Source organism: Musa acuminata, chromosome BXJ1-9 (genome assembly GCF_036884655.1).
Source record: "Musa acuminata AAA Group cultivar baxijiao chromosome BXJ1-9, Cavendish_Baxijiao_AAA, whole genome shotgun sequence".
In the NCBI taxonomy this organism is placed as follows: domain Eukaryota; kingdom Viridiplantae; phylum Streptophyta; class Magnoliopsida; order Zingiberales; family Musaceae; genus Musa; species Musa acuminata.
In genome coordinates, this window is record NC_088335.1 from 42,828,580 (window position 1) to 42,850,216 (window position 21,637).

Below are 21,637 nucleotides of genomic sequence, written 5' to 3' on the forward strand. Positions count from 1 at the left end.
TATACGTGTAAGATTCGATGAGGTCGCTATGTTTGCGTCCGGTTCGATCACTACAATCCATGGCGATTTCGGCTCGGACTATACGAGTACCAGCCCAACCCAGCCCGGTAATTAAGCTAATCTCTAGCTTTACAATGTCGTTAATATGTGATTTATATTGAAGTTGATATGAATGTAATGATTATATTTATGGATATATATCCATCCGATAAGGCGATATATAACAACGGAGAAACGTGACGGTCATGTTGTTATTTACGCATAACGTTCCCTGCCGTTTTATATGTGAAGTGCTTTTAACGCGTCCACCTCCCGCCTTCGGACTGCCAACATCCGTCGCCGCGGAATTGGAGGTCCGGGGCGACAGAAGAAGAAGCCGCGTTAGGGTTCCTGTGTGCCGATAGTTGCGCACGGACTAGGGCTCGGTCGAATCGAACAAGCCAAACGTGTTGGGAAAAATTCGGGATTGGAGAGGATCGAGCCTCGTCTCGACGTGAATCTCATCCTCCGGTTCCGTGGGGCGATCGCGATGGGATCCGCGAAGGGGAGCCCCGTGCGTCCGAGCTCGGGCGTGCTGCTGGCCTCCGACGGCTCCTTCAGTGCCCTCCTCGGTCTTCCGTCCGACCAGGCCGTGAATCTCCTTCACCGGCTGCCGGATCCCAACGCCGTCGCTTCCAGTGGCGAGATGCGGCGTCTCTGCCTCCCGCCGAGGCCTAAGGCGGAGCTGCTGGACTCGGCCGGTCTCCGGCTGATCGCGCAGCGGTCGGCGAAGAGGAAGGAAGGCGAAAAGCGCAGGGGGGAATCTCCAGCAAAAAAGAGCAAAAGGCGCTCAGAAGAGGGGACTGCGTGCGGTAAGAAGCTCCCTTGCGTTCACGTCCGCGCTCGCCGAGGCCAAGCCACTGATAGCCACAGCTTAGCGGAGAGAGTATATAAACACCTCTTGTTTACTCACTAATGCTAGATAATACGTTTCGATTAACTAGTAGTCTATCTGTAACTTTCTTTTGTTCTTAGTCAGTCGTCCTTGAACTTTTTTTCCTCTTATTCTGATGAAATACCAGGCAATAATTATCTAATTGATTTCAATTTTAGGCAAGGAGGGAGAAAATAAATGCTAGGATGAAAGTTCTCCGAGAACTGGTCCCTGGATGCAGCAAGGTATGTTTTCTTATTTCTTAATCATGTAATTATTATTACCACTAGTCTATACTTCTCAGTCTAAATACTCACACATCTAATTGTGTTTGAAAAAGCATTTTAGTACTTAGGTGAAATGGCAGAACTTGATGACTATTTCGTATCTCAGATCTTAAATCATATCCAGTATTAGCTGGTAAATCTTGGAGCTTTCTATTATATTGTATGTGACACTTTGCAATGGAGGTAGGGGTGTAACCATTATCTCAATGATTTGGAGAACTTGGAATGATTTCTCAATCTGATGACAGAGCTGAATGGCAGCTATATGCCACCAACTCATCTAGGAGTATGCATTTCATCACTTCCTGATGGGCATTAATAGAGATTTATTAACCTCATCTGTGCATTAGGTTTAATTTATAGAACTTGAAGCTCGAAAGACTAGTTCATCCCCCATGCAAGATTTGTAGTTTGTGAGTAGTACTACTTAGATCGGTTGCCAAAAGCTTACACGGATACTCACTAGTAGTTAGAATTTCTAAAGGATCTGGGGACCATAAAACTCAGACTAATTCTTCTCTGCCTCAGTGTTCAGCTGCATTCATGAATGTTTTGAGTTGAAAGGTTATTGACTTGAATCTTTGATCAGTCTTCTGGCTGATGATCATGGTCATTGAGAGACAAAGTTATGGATTCCAGAGCTCCTATTAAGTCTAAGTGAGCATGGTACTCAAAGGCATGAAAATGGGCTTGAAAACCACAAACTTAGAATGTGGCTCCTATACAAAGAGATGAAATATGGCTACATGATATTGAATCCAATCTCTTACTGTGACACAGATATCAGGTACAACTTTATTGTTGGATGAAATCATCAGTCACATAAAATCTCTCCAATGTCTGATTGAGGTATGTTACTTGATTCATTATCCATTCTACAACTACTACTTTCTCTCTTCTGTGTCTTGATTGTGCTTATATGAATATTTCATTTCTTAAAAGTCTTGTCATCTTGTCCCAATAATACTCTCCTCTAGTTGGACATGCATAAAGTAACTGTGGGGTCTAAAGTGTTATATCATGACAGATGAATCTCACACCCCCATTTATGACTGTCCAACTAACAGAAGAAAGCTATTGGAACAAAATCTAGGTCATACATTAAGACTTCAAATTTAACAAAAATTCCTGTGCTGTAGTATTTAAATTACTGTCTAAAGTTCCTTTTCACTATGGTTTTTCAGTTATTGTCAATGAGACTAGCAGCAGCGAACTCAAGGATCAGCTTCAGTGGCCCTGATAGCTCCTCATCAGTGGATGTAATGCATCTTTTCCTCTTTTCTCTCCTTACAGTACTAATGTTTTGGAGGTGCCAAAATCTGAGTAACGGTCATATAGTATGTTTGCTTTGAGTCTTGACATAGCACAGCATTTCAATAAATAAATTTATTATAATACTGCCGACAAGGCTTTCATTTGGCGAATCATGTGAAACAATGGTTTTCAAATGTAATCATTGCAACTGTAATTTATGACTAAGTATCCATCACATTAATCTTGTAGCACCCCATATTTTACTCTGAATTTAAGTATGATGTAAAACATGGTTACTACTAATGGCAGTGTGGGTGGCTAACAGTCAATAATGAGAGGAGTAGGAGGGTCGGAATGGAACCGATAGAATGGTCATCATATGGAGGAAGGAGGCAGCCACAACAGCATATCTGGCACATCAATTTAGTGCACCCCCAACAAACATCAAGAGCCTCTGAAGGGGAGACACCCACTACACCGATCATGGGACCTTACTCTTCCAGTGCCATCAATTTGCTTCTGGTAACTGCTGCCCTCCTGTTTCAGCTTTTTATGTCACAAACCAAATTGAAAGATTACAGTACACTAGATAAGGGGTTGGTACGACGTTGACATTTATTTAATAAAGATGTGTCTTAATGTATTCTGACTGCTGTGGTCCCAAATTTCGGTGGCATTGTTGAGCAAACATCTATAAATGGTTGCCAAAGTAATGAGGCCTTCCTGTTGCAATTGTCCTGCGGAGGATCCCACTTAATTAATATGGTCTCCATGGTCCCCTTTCTGTGTATGTTCACACCCTCACTAGTAGAACTACCTTGGTCTCTATGTTCCTATTTCTGAGCATCTCCATTCTGTCATTCACTAGTAGAACTATCCTTTATTTCCAAGTGGCCTAGGTCTTCAAAGAGGCTTGTTCTCCCCATCCATATCTCATAAGTACAGGTAAGATGAATTTAAGTTCTTTATCAACTATAACTTGCATAACTTTTTGTGACATCCAGTTTCATGTCAAGATTTGCTAATTCTTTCTTCAGAATTGTATCTTCTTCCACTTGGGTAGCTGCTTTACTTCTTGCCTGTTTATCATTAGCCATCAGGACAGCTGGTGTGCATTAAGCTTGATGTTAACTTGAACTTGAACAAGACAGCCTTCACTGTCGTAGTCAGGTCCTTAGCTACCTGATTTAGACTCTTGATATAATTCTGTCACACTCTAGGCCCACATCTTTGGACCATTCTAAATGACATTAATTTTGTTAGATGAGTTTTTTTTTACATCTTGGATGTGGTGATTCGTTAAAACTGGTGCATTGATGTGATTGTTTGACAGCTCTGTAAGTTGTGATGAGGTGAATTAACATGCCTCAATGCTAATTGATGGTGTATGGACCCTGTTAGCACCATTCTTGACCAACTCAAGGCAAACTCACTTTAGATTTTTTACTCCATGAACCTTTTGAATAAATCATTACATTAAACATTACCCTTTGCTTAGTTATATAAGAACTAGTAGCATGTGAGATATGTTTGGAAAGATACCTGATTATGTGAGACTGAAAAATTCATGTATTTGTGACTTTTATACCATACCAATGTACCGATCATCTGTCGATACGGTACGTACCGAGTTGTACCGAGCATATCGACACACAATATACTAAGGTGTACCGATATACCACCCATACCGGTCCTCTATTGGACTGGTATGTACCGCCGATACTGAGCGGTATGGTACGGTATTGCAAACTATGAGTTTTAACAGATAATAATACAATTACATATTAGTAAAGATGTTGTAAGTTCTTGTAAGTACAGATGAAGGAATATTCTCGTGCAAGATGAACACCAAGCAGATCATTTACATTTCATTGGAACTACTACTTCTTTGTAAGCATTATAATTAGTTGGATCCCTAAAGCAGAACATCTCTACTAGATTGTGAGTTTTAACTAAAAGCAGTGAAGAAGAACAAACGAATTGCATGAGACTCACTAATAAGGTTAGGGGAGAGTCAGTATATGCAGCAGTGTCCTTATTTGTTTCTGTGATTTGAACCCTTATCATCCAGGTCATGTACGAGCAATGAGCAACTTATCCTTGTACCAAGGCTCAACTCTTTTCAAGTGAAAAATAGTGTGTTAATGTTGAAGGAACGTATCTAAGAAAGCAAAAAGATAATGGTAAAATTAGTTCACATTCCTTACGGATACATCTTTGATTGAAGAACAAACAACCAGTAAGAGCCAGTACAAGTACCAACCATTATCTCCTCTTGCATCATGGTATAATGTAGTATGAAATTCCATTTCTATGTTCGCTTATACAGATTTGTATTCTTATTCTACACATTCTGCATCTGTTGATTTCATCATGCCATGTACTCTCTATTTGCTAATCAAATGGCAATCCTATTGATCTCTTAAGTTTAGATCATATTTCACACTGGCTTTTGTTCTTTTACTATGACCACACTTTTGTTGCCTTTGAAATAGTAATTCAGCACTTCAGCCATCTGAAGACAGAACCTGAAGATGCCATGGTGACAGCATGATTTAATAGCAGCATGGTGGTATGTTAATGACAGCAATAAATTACTCAGTTCTCCATGTTATAAATGTCTAGAATTTTTCTTCCATTTTTCTTTTTTTCTCATATCGGCGCACTCTTTTGGACAAGAAAGGAATCAAGCAATCCACCTATGATTTTATAAAGTATGATATTAGAGATGTTCGTTTTGAACCATAAAGAGTGTATTAGCCTGGATTAGGCTTTATTAATATGTTTCAAGTGCTTCTAAATCTGAATCCTTGTCCTTTGAAACCCCCCTCGCCTTAATACTTTTGCACTCGTTGCCTTGGCAAGGGGCTATAAACATGCATAACAAATTTCAGATTAGCATGATAACTAGAAAGAGTTTTTTGGTTTCAATCGATGCCTCCAGTCTCTAACCATCTAAAGAATAAAAGTAGTTGGATTTTAAATGTCAGTTTGATACAGGTTTCAAGTTAAGATGTTGATTTGTGTACTGCCCGAAACAAATAGTCTACGAAGCGATGGAATTGTATTCTTTAGTATCTTAGTTGGATCAGAAGCATACTGTGATTCTTATTTTAAGGAGCTGTCAAGCCAGGATTAAAGTTGATCATTTAAACATTCTTAAGATCACAATCTCCACTATTCCACTGGTTCCTAAAAGTTTCCATGCCAGTTAATTGAGCTCAAATATTATTTCAATTCCAGAGATCTTTAAAAAGTATGATTTGCTCAGAACTAGGAGTTCTCTAATTACATATTGTTAAGTTTAGTTGAACCTATCTAGCAACATTTGTTGATTGAGCTTGGAAGCCATAGTAACAGTTGAGAACTTGATATAAATACAGATGCATTACTGACATTGGATATTATACAAATCCAAATGCCTATAAAAGACCAGATCCAGATCGAGCCTAATTTTCCAGAATTTTTCAGGTGTCATTGGAGGGGCGTGCCTATAACAATGCCTTGCATTTCTGATGCACATTCAAGACACACCATAATTGATGTTGTTCATATGATTTGGAACTGCATCATATAATTTCTTGCATTTCTGATACACAGTTCTTCCTCATCAAATCCCTCATCTGTTGGACCTAGAAAAGAAATATGATGCTTGTGTTGAATGGTTTTGCTGTTAATGTCTTTTGTTTCATCATCATAATCGTTGAAATCCATACATTGTAATGTATTTATTGAGCTTCTTCGTGGGAAGGAAACAGGATGAACAAGTGATGTGCGGAACATGGTTCAAACTCTTAACTAGATTGAGATCTTTGATCGACCTCAGGATTCCAAGAGAAACACCCCCAGCAGTCAGCTCATCTGTGTTGAACTTGGAACCAATGTTGAGATATCTTCTTCAGAATCTATGCATGTCAAACAATTGTTAACTCTTGTGTATTCCTGAAGTAAACTGAAACCCTCATCTCCTTTAGTCTTGATCAATACTTCCAACGTTACCTGAAGCAAATGCCCAATAGATGCTCACTTCCTAAGATGTTATCTGGATCAGATCTAATTCTTCATAACTTGTTTTCATCCTGTTGAAATCCTCAAGCAAACCTCTTCTTTTAGCTTGCTCAATCAAGAGATTTCACCCTGTTCCAATAACCTTTGTTGATTGCAACTCCTTCCCCTAGTCATTTCACAGTTTCTCTGCTCCTCACCAAGTACATCTGTCACCATCGTTAAACTTTCAAGCTTATCCACAAGTCATCCACTTCAACAACATCGACCTTGTCTTGCTTTCCCTTCAGGGAACTGCTCGGTTGCTTGAGGTTTCTTCTTGACAACATTGCTCTTCAGCGAAGATCTCTTTTATTTTGATGTACAAGGAGACACTTGTGTTTCTTCCATTCATCCCGATGTCATTCTTGGCGTCAGGAAGCCTTCTCTGTTCAAGTTCTGATGCTGATTGGAACTCGAAAACTAACTGGCTGCAGAAGATGCTGTGTGTGAGAAACCCTGGTCTTTTTCTTCTTGAATAGAGGCAACAAGCATTGTGTTTAGTACACACCTGTACTTTCAAATCATCAGAATCACCTGAGCGATCAAGTTTGGTGTTCCAACCAGGTTTCCTTGGACAAATACCTATAATAGTAGCAACAGGTGCAATGATGTGAGATTTTCTATGCTTAATGATGCATGGAAAAAGAGAAATCCTGGTTATCAGAGCACAAGAGAAGCATATACTCAATGTGTGATTTAAGATAGGATGCAGAGTAGCTCAAAATGGAAGATATAAAGAGAAAACTAGAAGCATGAAAGTATGTATAAGAAAACTACTGTGCAAATTGCAAATAAACTAGCATAGCTCATTAGTCTCTCCTTCGTTATAGTCCTCAATTTGTAAGCCATCTGCTTATACAAACTTTTCTCTGTCATGATAATGTTGACAGCTGACAGTTCCTGATGCTACAGTCTGAGCCGACTTTGAGGCATAATGACAAGATACTTCTGTATAGTATCCACAACATAGCGTTCAATTTATATCCATTAGCACTTGTCTCCAGCCTGCTAGCTAACCTTCCACGATGCCCATCCAAGCATGCTTCTCATCAAACAATGATACGATTATACAAGAGTTTATCAAATTCGTGTCTTGTTGCCAGAAAATTCATCATTTCTTTTCGTCATGAACCAGAAATGGTCCTGTGACCATGGATTTCAGGATCGGATCAGAGGATTGCTGGAGAAACCTAGGCAAAACTTGCGCGGCAGGGGGGAAAAAAGGCAAACGGTCTACGAGATTAGAGATCGACAGAGGAAGGCGTTTCGATCGGCATCCAGAAGATACGGAATAACAATTCCTACAATTACCAGTAGGGCAGCAGGTCGAGGTGAAGAAGATCACCGCGAAACGCGAGTTGTAGAACCGAGGCTAAGGTGGGATCGGAGACGAGCAAATCCGTCACTAGCGCAGGCGAGGAAATCCCCAGACGCAGGAGTGATGCCGCCTTCTCCTTCCTTATTTGCTTCAATAAATTCCCTCCTCTTTTTCGTTTGATCTTTTCCGCCCTTTATTGCATCGTTCGGTGGAAAGAATCGTACAATCTTGCATACCCGCTTGTCGATTGGATCAACGTTACGTGATAGAAGGGTGTCTGTTTGGGTCGAACGAGGCAACGTGGCAGCATGGTTTGCTGTTTAAAGTGCAATGCATTTTGCGGTCCCTACACATATTTAGTTAACCTACCAGCCTTTTCTATGGTGCATGCAACGGGGTGATGGGACCCACCTGTGGAAGAGTCGCTGCAAGGGTAAACACGCGTTTTGTTTGCGAGGTCAAGACGTTGAGACTGATACGTGTCAGAATCCTGGAGGTGAACGGTACTGGTGGCTACACGAGGTATTTCAGCTGATAAAAGTTGTAGAGATCCGCACGGCTTTCCCTTCCATATTCGAGACCAAAATATCGTCACATTGTCGCCTCTCCGTATCGTTTCTGCTTCTTGTCCTCCGGTTCGGACCCTTCCCTCCTTTCTCCGTCTCGCCTTCTCCCAGACAAGAATCCATCTCAAAGTTGTTAAGATCTCGAAGGTATTCTTCTTTAATTAGATCTCGTTCGCTTCGATTTCTTCCTCACGATTCGATTTTTTTCCTATTTTATTGGGTCTGTATACTCGGGAAATTTTGTAGCGTCGATGCTTGTTGGGTCTTTTCGCATGAACCAGTAATTTGTTCCTTTTCAATCAGGAACCCTTTTAATCTATTTCGAAGACAATAAGATGGAAAGCAATTTCAATTTTTATAGGGAAATACGTGTGGATCCTCAATCTTTCTTGTTGTTTGTTAACCTTTGTTTGGGATTTCTTTCACAGGCGATCCGGGCAAAACCTATTGAGTTTGAGAAGTTCAAAAATGAGTGCACGGACGAACTTGGAGATGGTTGATTCCTCAGACTTCACCTTTTGCAAGGTGAGCCAACTAACTTTTGGGTGAAATGTGGCTTTCACACTGGTGAAAACTCATCCAATAAATGTATCAATTTTCCCCCATTTAATTGTCATATTGAATCCTAAAACTTGTTTGCCGAGCCTAAAATGTTGAAGATTTGTAGGTTTTGTTGTTGATACTGTAGTGCAACAGTTTCTTAAGAAAGTTCTACGGATTTTAAGAATGTCTTATATCTAGGTTGGTTTACAAGCGGAAGATGGGAATTTAGAGTCTCCCAAAGCAATTCCTGATGTCCGGAAAATCATTCTCGAAGACACAAATGATAAGTCTCAAGGAACTGCAGGTTTGAAAGGGCAATCTGATGTATCTAAATCTAATATTTCAAGTGAAGTGGTTCCAACAAAAGTTGATGATAGTAAAAGAAAGACACAAAAGTCAGATGGAGAAGCGGACGATTTGGCACAGAAACAGAAGGCAAAGGTGAAGAAGCCTGTAGGGAGAACAAAGGTTCCTTTTGAAAAGGGGTACAGCCAAATGGACTGGTTAAAGCTTACTCGCACGCATCCTGACCTTGCAGGTGTTTATTTCCCCTGGATGGTTTATTGATTCGTGTAAATTGGTTTGGTTGATGAATTTCAGTTCATGCTAGGAGCTTATCTTTACTCTAGAAAAAAATAGTGGTTTAGCACTGCAGCAATAAGATAAATATTTAAGTTTGAGAAATTTTAAACAATTATAATGATATAATGGTCAAATTTTAAGTACTTCTAGAAAAATATTAGTTATGGAAAAGATTTTGAACCAACTACTGTTGTAGCTGTTGCTGCACCTTCCACATGACTGTTCTCATTGACACAATGTTAACAGTAATTGACATGAGAAATGGCGGATGATGAACCATGGTCCATGATGTAAAATTCTTCTTTCACATGTTGTATTTAATTCTTCCTTTATTCCCCCTTTCATTTATTTATGAGCAGACTGTCATTGAATAAGATGTTTAAACCCAGAGTTAGTTTTCTAAATTAGGAGTCTCTAAACAAGCATTGGTGTGGATGCTAAGATGCAATGGCAGTAAATGGAGGAGATAATAAGTGATACTCAACTTAGTTATGTTGTTGACCTCTCATTTTTTTAATCACCTTCAGCCCTTCATGCTCTTTGATAAATCCTGCATGTAGGAATCTCTTTCTCTGAATTATGAGACTCTTTAAGGTGTTTTTCTAACTTTACTGTTTCTCCACTTTGTTTCTGTCGATTTATGCTTAAGCAAGACTACTGTAAATATGGATTATTAGGATTTAGATGTAAAGGTCCACAACCTTTTGCTTCCTTCTGTTGTATGGGATTGACCCATGGCACTATTCTCTCAGCCATTACTCAACTGATTTCATATCTATCATCGGCTTTATCCATCCATCGGATGAGCTGCTTTCGTCCAGTAGTGCACAATGGTGAGTTTCATTGTATATTGAATTTTTAATGATCCAAAATAAATTTCTCTGAATATTTGTGTCCTTGTTTCAAATGGCTAGAGACATATGTGGGCACCCTATTCAAATATATTATAGTTACTAGTATGATGTTTCATTATTGTACTGGCAAGATAACTACTTTTTGTTTTTATCGTTAACAAACTAGATGATTCTGTGGTTCAAATTTTTCATGTATTGTCATAAACAAATTGCTTTTAAGTACATATTTTCAATCATATAAAATGCTTCTTTTCTCTGTCATTCCACTTTTATACAATTAAATGTATTTATCATCTTTTAAGTTCTCTCAGGCACTATACCAATCTTTGCTGTTGATATCTTTATTATTCGGATTATTCTTTCTAGGACTAAAGGGGCAATCAAACCAAAGGCTTATCTCGATGGATGAAGTTAAGCAACATAAAACTGGTGGTTCAATTTGGACTGTTCTAAAAGGCCATGTTTACAATATCTCCCCCTACATGAAATTTCATCCCGGAGGTATGCATCTTTACTTGATTCCGAAACAGACAATTGTTTACAAGTTCTAGTGAACTCATATAATTTTCATTGGGAAATATTCTTTTAGAAGGAAAGTTTGTAGTGTCAGAATCACTGAGATATTCTTTATGAATTATAACATTATATTTCTTTCTAAAAATAGCAGCTTGTGTTGCTTCTTTTGGAGGAAAGCCTATGACTTGTGGTGAAGATATACTGAGCTATACCTTTATGACTTATACCTAATATGTTTCTTTCCAAAAAGCAGCTTCGTGCACATAAAATTTTGTTCATTGCAAAACAGAGACCAAAAGTTTTGGTTGTTAGGAAGGGGAATATAAGTGTAATAATGCATTTATTGAGTGCATGAACGTCCAAATGATGAATTGGCAGCATTGGAAAAGTTACTTAGAAGTTTCTCCTTCCACTGAACTGTTTCTAAAAATCTCATATGATAACTAATACCCTCAGGATTTAATAGCCAAATCTGAATTTCAATTATCAAGATTTATTTTCATGGTGTTTCGGAGTAACACGGTGCCAGGATGTGCTAGATACCTATATTCATGATGAGGCACATGTTATGACTTTCAAGACAACTTGACAATAAAAAAGAAAGTCATCAGTTGCCTTGGAGGGTAACATCTTAGCTGATGGCCATAAGATGGTCCAAAGTATGGTGATATCCTTGTTAATCCCAATGTAGTCTTATATTAGAGCATAAAGTGCAGGTTTCTACTATCTAATGTTCGTAAAGATAAATAAGATATTTGCATATTCGGTGGGATAGATATGATACTATCGCATTCTGTAGGGGTATCTTTTCTCGATGTTACAGTCATTCCATTATGATATAGATATGAATTCCAGTCATATTTACCTGCCCAATTAACAAATTATCCAGCTTATTGTAAAGAATAGAAAAAGGACCCACAATTTTTTTTTCTGGTCATCAGAATAGTTGAACAATTCTTTTTATTGGAGAAGTAGTTATCTTGCTGACATGAGCTTAGCTTCTGCTTGGTAGACAGTTTCTAGTTTCTACAGATGAAGCTGAAAAAACTCCCACAATATGGACATTGATGAGGAATGTGCACCTGTGGACTTCCTTGTTTAAGTTTGTTTTGATAGTAGCACATTGACAGTCTTACATGATCGGATCATAGAATCAGATCTTAAGATCATAAGATCCTACAATTTATTAGAAATTAATTTTAAGAAACATGCACATACCTAAAGAAATTTATAACTATTTTTCTTTAAGATAAAGTAACTCTTGTATATTCTTACGCTAATAATTGTATTTTTATTAAAGATTTAAAGTGAATGCATAATCTCTTATTTAAATGATTATACAACAGAAGATTTCTAAGTTTATTTATTAAAACACAGTGCAACTGAATGAAGGCTGCATGGTTCCATAATATTTAACATTTGGATGCAGAAAATCGTCTAAGTTCACTGCAGAATTGTATCACGTTTTGTGTCGCTTGCTTTCTATGATAAATATAACTTGTGTCCTGAAAATGGTTATTATGTCTGGATACGGAGACTTGACTTCTCTTATCAAGTTAATCATGGATATCTTTGTTTTCCAGGTGAGGATATGCTTATGAAGGCAGCTGGTAGAGACTCGACCTCTTTATTCAGTATCCTTTTATCTATTATAGTTGCTTTCTTATGAATGTGACAATTTTACTGGGTATATGAATAAAAATAAAACATCATCCAGTGTAAAGAAAACATGCTGTTGTTTAATGGCAGGAGTCTCAAACTAACAATTCTGTTTTAGCAGAAGAATGGAACAGTGCATGAATGCCCTAGATGATGCCTCCTATTGCTGATGAGATCTGGCACATTAGATCAGTTCGTTTTACTATTAAAACAAACTCTCTCTTTTCCATTTTTGTTTATTTAATCAGTATGCTCTTCGTGAATAAAAGTATTTTTATCTCTCGCTCTCAAGTTATCTTTAACTTCCTCCTAGACAAATATCATGCATGGGTGAATGCTGAATTTTTATTGGAGAGGTGCCTTGTGGGAATATTGGAATATAATTGATGATGAACTCCAGAATTTTTCTAAACAAGTATTATTATATTTGCACCCCGGGGTTGTGATCTGTTCCAGGATCCGACCGGTTGGAGGTTAGCAAAGCAAGTTGAATACGTAGTGTCATTCATTTGCCTTGTATGTCCGTATTTCTTGCTTGCTACAAGCACAGTTCTCTTTTGTATTAGAATGACAATCTTTGTACTCGGATGTTGTTTATCCAAATCTTCATAGTGTACACTGGAGATGAACCGAATCGAGTGCATCTTGCATTGCATAAGAAGCCTTGTGATGGTGTCGCTTCAATGATATGATCCTAGTAATTGATTGTTCTGGAATTTTCATGTCAAGATATATTTATATTTTACCATGACATTAAGTCATAGTAGTTTCTCATATTCTCATTGCACTAAAGGAATGCATATGATCACAGGTGCAAAAAGCATCATCCAGTAACATTCTTTTAAATGACATCTAAAGGTGCAGGGAAAGATTCCAGCAGCTGAGCATCCATCAAGCCCTATGCGCCGCAATGCAGGTACCATCTCACACTGTTTTGCTGCTTATTGTAACCTCTCTCACACTGCTGCAACAGATGATTCCAAAGCATAATCTCTGTGTAACCTCTCTATTGTAGCCTCTCTCACACTGCTGCAACAAATGCAGGTAACCTCTCACGCCATTTTGCTGCTTATTGTAACCTCTCTCACACTGCTGCAACAGATGATTCCAAAGTATAATCTCTGTTTTGTTTTCTGTCGGTGCTTTAATAAGCATGAAGGATAAACTGATGACAGCAAGCAATCATGCATGCATCTAGTGGACTTGCTTCCACATTTTTCCAAATGATGAGGCAATGAATCAGCCGGCCACATGCATGCATATAGAGTGAGAAGAACAAGAGAGAGAGAGTTCATCAGACATAACAGAGGCAGTTGCATCTCGTTTCACCTCATTCTACATGCACGTCTTTACATAACCATAAGCATATCTATTATGTAGATATATAGAGACGGAGGTTTGCATGTCTACTATTTCCTCAGGCATTCACGGACGACTTTAGGACAAGTTCTAAGGCCCCTGAAAGTCCAGTGTACACTGTCAGGTATGGCTCAAAGGTTGCACTTTTGCATACCCAAAAGAGAACGCACCTCATGACAATCCAATGCTGCTTGATGTGCGTTATCGCCGGAAATCTTCTGCAGCCCGGCGGATTATGGTACGGTGAAGTCCAGGCTTCGATCATGTTCAACGGCGTCAATGCTATGGTGAAGTAGAGCCGGTGACTCCTGCCGTTCCTTGTTTTGAGCCAGAGACCATTGCAACAACAGTCCCAACTCTCGTTCTTACTACTATTCGATTCACTAATTGTATGCAGTAGTTTTCTCTAGTTTTATATGCATTTGTACTGTATCTGATAGAGGGGAGAACTCTTGTTCTTCTATTTGATTTAAATAGATCTATGTTTAGTTTGGAAAGAAAAAAGTTAATCTTTTTCTCATGTTCCTGTTGAATAGGAGGAACGATCAAGAAATGCTCCTCTTGTCGCAACCTCTTCCCACTTCACTTAACTCCCAAGTAAACTTTACTTACTGCTATAGAATCATTGACATGAGCAATATCAATAATAAATGATTTGACAAGAGTTATTATAACTTAAACTCATTCTACCATCTAAGTGCTTTGACAGAACTAATAGAAAACATACTATTCGTGAAAAAAAAAAACTACTAAAATACATACTATTCTTGAAAAAAAAAGTACGATATGTCACCAACTATCTTTATTAACTTAACAATTGAGTTTGATCATAGTAAGTCTTACAATAAAATGAACTTCCTATTGTCGAGAAAATTTACAGAATTAGCATATGAAAATATCATCATTTTAAGCGAATCTAATTTCTATATATGAGTATATAATCTTTCATCATTTTTAGATATTTTATTATTTTCTTTGTAGTCTTTTAGTGTTAAAGGTTCGGGTATCATGCTTGAGTGATTGGATGTTATATTGTAAGATGGAATGCTGTAACAAAATCGACATATCGATGGAATAAGCGATATACTAAAGTAAAGGGTGATGTGCCGATAGTTCGAACAAAATATCGAAAGATTGGATAATATGTCGGAATAGTGTACAACTTATCAAAAGCTTCGTAAATGTATCGAATATATGGTTGATTTGTTAAAGTCTTAATCAAGGTCATTATGGATCAATCTGAGTTAGTATTGGGTTAAAATAATAGGCTTGTAATTAGACCTAATTGAGCTAGTTAAAAGGTCAAAACTATGACTTAAACCATGGTTCTGCTAGGCCTAGGAGTTATTATTGGGTTAAAACAATGTCAACTTATCAAGAAAGTCATTATACTTGAAATTAGACCTAATTAAGCTAGTTGAAAGATCAAAACTATGACTTAAACTAGGCTTGGTATGGTACCGCTAGGCCCAAGCGTTAGTATCGTCTAAGTTAGTCGACAATCACTATTTATACTTTGTCAGTCTTTTTGGCGATGGTGTCGCCTATGCCAATAGTAATACTGGCCTAGGCTAATGATAGTACTGCCAAAGTCCAGATTTGTAATATAGTTATGGTGGTAGTACTATCGAGTGCCGACGATAGCATCACCTGTACCTTAAAATTTTGGAGATTTAAATTTTTGATTTTATTCTTGAAGGCTTTTGGGTATCTAAATATAGAGCATCCATTTGTGAGATAATAAAATATTAGAAACTCTCATTTTGAGCATAGTTTGAGTCTTCTCCTCCTTTTTAGTTTAATTATAATTCTAAGTTGTAAAAGGTGAGAGATCTTATGTAAAAAGAGAGTGTGAATGTTATCTTTATAGTCTGAAAAAGAAAAAAATAACAAGAATAGTTGATCTTCACCTGTTGAAAAGAAAATTAATAATAAAAGCTAGTGGTCTTGAGAGAAGAGGAATCAAGAATGGATATAAATCGAAAATATCGAACTATTATAAATTAGTTTATCTCTTTTTTACTTTCCTTTACTTGTGACTTAGTTTTATTTTCTTTACTTGAACTTTAACCAGGTCAATTGAATTTTTTAAATGTGTTAATTTATCGATTAAATTTTAAAATTGATTTAAATTACTATTACACTAATTCACTCGCTCTCTTAGTATCATTAAAATCTTCACAATTAGTATCAGAGTAAGATTCTCTCATTTAGATTAATACCTAAGAGAGAATAAATTATGTTTTTAAGCAATAAAGAGGGATACTCTATCACACATCCTTTTATATTTAATGAGACGAATTATACCTATTAAAAAATAAAAATAAGGATTTTTTTTTATTTTCTATGGATTTTGATTTATGGAATGTTATCGAGTTTGATTTTTAAAAATCTTCTAAATTGATAGATAAATAAAATAATTTAGAAAAAAAAGAATATTTTCTTTAAATGTTAAAGCTATAAATACTTTATTTTATATTTTAGATAAAATTAATTCAATTGAGTTTGACACTTTTAGGATCAAGAGCACTAAGAGAGGGGGGGGGGGGGGTGAATTAGTGCAGCAGAAAATTTTCGACGATTAAAATCGCGTTCGTACGATAAGAGCGATTTCGGTAGAAAATCCGATTCGTAAATCACTTTAACTTGTAACCAAGTAAGATGTAGTTAAAGTAAGGATATAAAGGCAGTTTGCAGTTATGATAGAAATCATAACGTAAACGCAAACTGAAATATGATGTTCGTACGATAAAAACGATTTACGTCTAAACGCCGATTCGAAAAATGCAGAGCTTGAAAAACGATCGTATATGCGCAGAAGGCAGTAAGCTTTTGAGGATGTTTGCAGTAAAAATAAGATGCTCAAAGTAAATGCAAACCGAGATTTAGAGTGGTTCGGTCAATCTTGACCTACATCCACTTTTGGCTTCCTCCTCCGACGAGGTCACCGACGTCCACTAGAGGCCTTCCTTCAATAGGCAAAGGCCAACCACCCTTTTACAGTTTCACTCCTTTTGACAGGCTTAGGAGACAACCCTTATAGAATTTTCTTTCCTCTCTTATCAGATTAGAACTTGGAAGAAAAGATGATGAAGAACTTTCAACTCATATAACACTTTTGAGCTCTAAAAATCACAAAGTAAAATCAAAATTTCGGTGGTTTCTGGTTTTTCAAGGGCCCAATTGCCCCAAGATTAAGTTAATGGGATCACCTCCCATTTTCAACTTAATTATTGTGCTAACTATGATATTTCCTAAGACATTTACTGCAACTTGATCCGGTGCGTCAATCGCTTCTTCCGGCGAGCTTCCAGCGAACTTCCGTCGATCATCCGATGAACCCTCGGTGATGCTCCTGCGGACTTCCGGCAAACTCCTGGACTTGCGACGATCCACTTGGCAAGTTTCGACGAGCTTCTTTGGCAAGCTCATGGACTTCTCGGATTTGTTCCCGCAGAACCTCCGACGACTGTCCGAACTTCCGTCGAACTCTCGAACTCCCAACGTGATCATTGTCTTGATTTCGGCGCAACTCCTACTGCATATCTTACTTTCATCGTAGTTAATCCTGCACACTTAAAACAAAACTTCGATTGAGACAATTAATCCTAAGCAATTAACCAAGTTGTCCGGCATGTCATTGGTCCCTCGACGCTTCGTCCGATTCTTCGGTGCATCGTCCTCTCCTGCAACCTATTTCCCAATCGGCCAGTTGACTCCGCAACTCCGATATCCTTGGCACAATACCCGCTCTTCTTGGCCCGATGCCCAAGTCCATGACCCGAAGCCTTCTGTCGATACGTCGACCGATCCACCGGCCCGACGTCCAATCTTCTGACATGTTCCTCCGGTACAACATGATTTTCCTGCTTTAATTATCTCATCCTGATCGAAGCATCCTACGTCACTCAAAACGCAGATTAAATCATAAACATATATCAAGTAGTTTCATCATTAAAATACGAGATTCAACAATCTCCCCCTTTTTGATGATGACAACCACTTGATGACGGAGTTAAACTAAACTCCCGGAGTTTAAACAAACTCTCCCTATCAATATGCCATATTGATAGAATCTTGAATTCAAACTAAATTCAAGTCATTGCAATATTCATCATGAATACTTGCAACACGTCATCATGAACTTATGCATAACATCATACTTCTCTCCCTTTGTCATCAACAAAAAGGAGAAGTCCAACTATTCTTGTGTTTGGAATATTAGTTTAACTTATTGTATGAAAAACATAATATCAAGTTTTATCATCATGCAGTTTTGAAGCTAAAAAATTTAGCAAATGTTACATCATGCTTAGAACATTCAAGCTATCAAGTTTTAAATATGCAAGTTTTACAGCATACAAGATAGCACTTTTAGAACATGCAAGCTAGCAATGTTACAACATCTTAGAACTTGCAAGCTAGCAATTTAGAGATGTTCAAGAAGGCAACTCTTGCTTCTTGAAATATGTAAGTTGCAAGCTAGCAAATTTTTGCTTCCTTTGCAATGTTTGAGCTCGCAATTTTGCTTCCATTGCAAGGTGTAAGTTTAGTATGTTTATACTACAAGCTAGCAATTTTTACGATATGCAAGTTTTACTACATACAAGCTAGCAAAAATTCTGAAAGCAAATGCAAGATAGCTTTCTTGTGTAAGCTTATGATTCTTGCTTCCTATTGCAATGTGCAAGTTACAAGTTTTGCTTCTTGAGATAGGCAAGATAGCACTTTTGCAATTTTTGTTTGGCAAGCTTGTGATGTTCAAGATAACAAGCTCTTTCTTCTCTTATGAGAAGTGTCATTTTTGCTTTCTTTGCAAAGTGCAAGCTAGCAAAATGCCAAACTAGCAAGAGATAATGTTTTACATGAGGCAAGCAAACAATTTGGCAAAGTGTTACATTTGCATCTTCTCTTTAGAGGAGTGTAATTTTTGCTTTCATCTTGAATTGTGTAAGCTAGCTTGTTTGCCTCTTTTCATGGTGTTCACGCTAGAAATTCTTGCTCCCCCTTTGTCATTGTCAAAAAGAAGGGAAGACCCTTTTTTCAATTTTTAGATTATAACAAAGGTAAGTATCAATTTTATTTGTGCATCATTATATATTCAAATTAAAACATACACAATTTCAAAAACCTTATTTTTCATGCACGATACCGAAAAATAAATCAATCATCATTAATGGGTATATCATACATGATACTCAAACATTAAAATTTTTAAGCATTTATCAACATGTTGATCATGATACCAAACATTCATCATTTAAAGCATTCATGATATATATCATATGTAATACATTATGTACATCATTGTCATAAGTATTGCATGCATCATTTCAAATTCATGAATATTTCATCATTGCATCATGCTAAATCATAAAATATACAATCATCATTAATGCATGATTCCTAATCATCATTTATTTTGCAACATGATGGTACCAAATTTGTCAAATTACATTCTACCATACATGATCGAAACTTCTTATTTGTATACATCAAAACAAATTAATGAATATTTCATGTATTCTTATCATCACATAAGGAATATCAAGAAGAATTATTAGGTGATGAGATAAACATTTCATGAATACAAAGAATTGCATACAAATCATATCATGAAATATTAGAACATGTGACTACCAAAAGACATGATTTCTTTTTGAAAAACCTATTCCATAATTAATAAAAAGAAAATCTTAAGAGAACGATTAATGAAAAAATCTTGATTCATAATAAATCTTAATTTGTAAATATCACGGAACCAAGATCATGATTTTGGATAAAACTCATTCAAATTCAAATCACCAAAAATCATTTTTATGATTCACAAAATTCGTAACATAAGTAGATTCATGATTTCATTGATAATATATTTTTCCCTTTTTTAAGTATTTCATTTTAAGTGATTGATTTCATGTTAGCATGCTTTTTCATTTATGTTAAACATGCACCAACGTTTAGGATCGAAAAATGAATTTCATCATAAAACCATCAAGATCAATAGATTCTCAAAAATGAACTATTATGATCAAGAAAATCTGAAAATAAAATTTAACACTTTCATGCATTCGGACAAGGTTTTGCTATAGATTTTCAAGTTCAATCATGAAGATAAAACATGCTCATGATCATAAAAATTTTTGTATCCAAAACACATAATTTCCAACATGTTATTAAGGCATGTAATAGTATAAAATCATCATGGCAATTAAGTGATTTGAACATTGAATCAAGAAAGTCCGAAAAATAATCTTAACAAGTTTATGCATTCGAGCACATTTTTGCCATAGTTTTTCAAATACACTCATGAAAATAACACATGCTTATCATCATGTATAGCTTAAAATCTCATGCATAAAATTGTTAATCAAAATATTTAATATTACATCATTATGCATTTCTTCAAATCAAACATGATTTTTTTTTAATCAAAATCGAGAAATAACAATGGAAATCAACGTAATACACATTATTACTTCTTAACCATGATTTCATATTTTCAATCAAAATCATTTTATTTGTTTATCATAAAATATGCAATATTATCATTTTCAAAATTACTTAGCATGATCATAATTTTTTTTTTAAAACATGTAATTTTTAGGAAAATTAATTCTAAACTAAAAAAGAAAATACATCATGAGAGCATCAAGTAATTTCAAAATAAATTAGGGGGATTTCGATTACCTCATCATTGAAAGCGGTTAAGGCGTAGTTTGCCACCTCGTCTTTCTTGATTTTCTACTCGTCTTCGGAGGAGCTCGATTCATCCCACTTTGTGTTCTTCTTCTTTGGCCTCTTCCTTCGTTCAAGTTTATTATTTATTTTAGATTTTTATTTAATAAACTTATTAAGATTTAGTGTTCGAAGTTCAAGTTCATCATTGTCCTCATCACTTGAGTCATCGCTCAAGTGGTATTCATTTGTCCGGAGTTCCAAATCTTTCCTGTTCTTTGGAAGGTGATTTTGTTCATCATGTTCATCATATGCATTGTGCACCATTTCATATGTCATCAATGAACCAATTAGTTCTTCAAGTGGTAAGTTGTTTAGGTTTTTAGCTTCTTGTATTGCAGTTACTTTTGAATCCCACTTCTTAGAAAGAGAACGCAAAATCTTGTTTACGAGTACAAAATCTGAAAAACATTTTCCAAGAGCTCTTAAACTATTGACGACATCCGTGAAACGGGTATACATGTCGCCTATAGTCTCGCTTGGTTGCATTCGAAAAAGCTCAAAAATCATGCAATAAAATGTTAACTTTCGAGTCTTTGACTCTACTAGTTCCCTCGTGCGTGATTTCAAGTGTTCACCAAATGTCAAAAGCCGTTTCGCACGTAGAAATCCGATTGAACTCATTTTTGTCCAAAGCGCAAAATAAGGCATTCATAGCCTTTGCGTTTAAAGAAAAATACTTCTTCTCCAAATCCGACCATTCGTTCATCGGTTTAGAGGGAAGTTGAAAATCGTTTTCAACGATATTCCATAAATCCAAATTCATAGAAATCAAGAAAACTCTCATTCGAGTTTTCCAATAAGTGTAATCCAATCCGTTAAACAACGGTGGACGAACAACCGATAAGCCCTCTTGAAACCCATGAAGAGCCATTTCTCTCGGGTGTAAATCCGAAATGAGAAATACCGGGCTCTGATACCAATTATTAGGATCAAGAGCACTAAGAGGGGGGGGGTGAATTAGTGCAGCAGAAAACTTTCGACGATTAAAATCGCGTTCGTAT

The 21,637-nt window shown here is 36.7% G+C and overlaps 2 protein-coding genes and 1 long non-coding RNA gene across 8 annotated transcripts; 2 read left to right on the plus strand and 1 right to left on the minus strand.

Moving 5' to 3' along the window:
• Nucleotides 1-126: 126 nt before the first annotated feature.
• Nucleotides 127-6,076, plus strand: LOC135593610 (transcription factor bHLH48-like). Of its 3 annotated transcripts, XR_010479728.1 has the most exons (7): nucleotides 127-925; nucleotides 1,093-1,158; nucleotides 1,981-2,049; nucleotides 2,385-2,459; nucleotides 2,764-2,976; nucleotides 4,950-5,026; nucleotides 5,926-6,076. XR_010479728.1 is itself a non-coding variant. In XM_065083788.1 (6 exons), exons 1-6 carry the CDS (start codon nucleotides 530-532, stop codon nucleotides 4,950-4,952), a joined length of 822 nt encoding a protein of 273 aa, XP_064939860.1. In that variant the 5' UTR covers nucleotides 127-529; the 3' UTR covers nucleotides 4,953-5,909. The 3 variants fall into 3 exon arrangements, 2 of the variants coding, with proteins under 2 accessions (XP_064939860.1, XP_064939859.1); XM_065083788.1 differs by lacking the exon at nucleotides 5,926-6,076 and having other exon boundaries at nucleotides 4,950-5,909; XM_065083787.1 differs by lacking the exons at nucleotides 4,950-5,026; nucleotides 5,926-6,076 and having other exon boundaries at nucleotides 2,764-3,186.
• Nucleotides 6,077-6,203: 127 nt separating this feature from the next.
• On the minus strand, nucleotides 6,204-8,187 carry LOC135593611 (uncharacterized). Its single transcript, XR_010479730.1, has 3 exons — nucleotides 7,813-8,187; nucleotides 7,010-7,083; nucleotides 6,204-6,929 (listed from the first exon to the last, which is right to left on the minus strand). It is a non-coding gene; the product is annotated as an uncharacterized LOC135593611 (long non-coding RNA).
• A 4-nt stretch (nucleotides 8,188-8,191) lies between these two features.
• On the plus strand, nucleotides 8,192-14,373 carry LOC103998672 (cytochrome b5 domain-containing protein RLF). 4 transcript variants are annotated; one of them, XR_010479726.1, is made up of 8 exons: nucleotides 8,192-8,532; nucleotides 8,814-8,910; nucleotides 9,127-9,466; nucleotides 10,731-10,865; nucleotides 12,464-12,514; nucleotides 12,853-13,012; nucleotides 13,351-13,455; nucleotides 13,555-14,372. XR_010479726.1 is itself a non-coding variant. In XM_009420210.3 (6 exons), exons 1-6 carry the CDS (start codon nucleotides 8,207-8,209, stop codon nucleotides 12,924-12,926), a joined length of 1,023 nt encoding a protein of 340 aa, XP_009418485.2. In that variant the 5' UTR covers nucleotides 8,192-8,206; the 3' UTR covers nucleotides 12,927-13,173. The 4 variants fall into 4 exon arrangements, 1 of the variants encoding a protein (XP_009418485.2); XR_010479727.1 differs by having other exon boundaries at nucleotides 13,920-14,367; XR_010479725.1 differs by having other exon boundaries at nucleotides 13,351-14,373.
• Nucleotides 14,374-21,637: the final 7,264 nt, after the last annotated feature.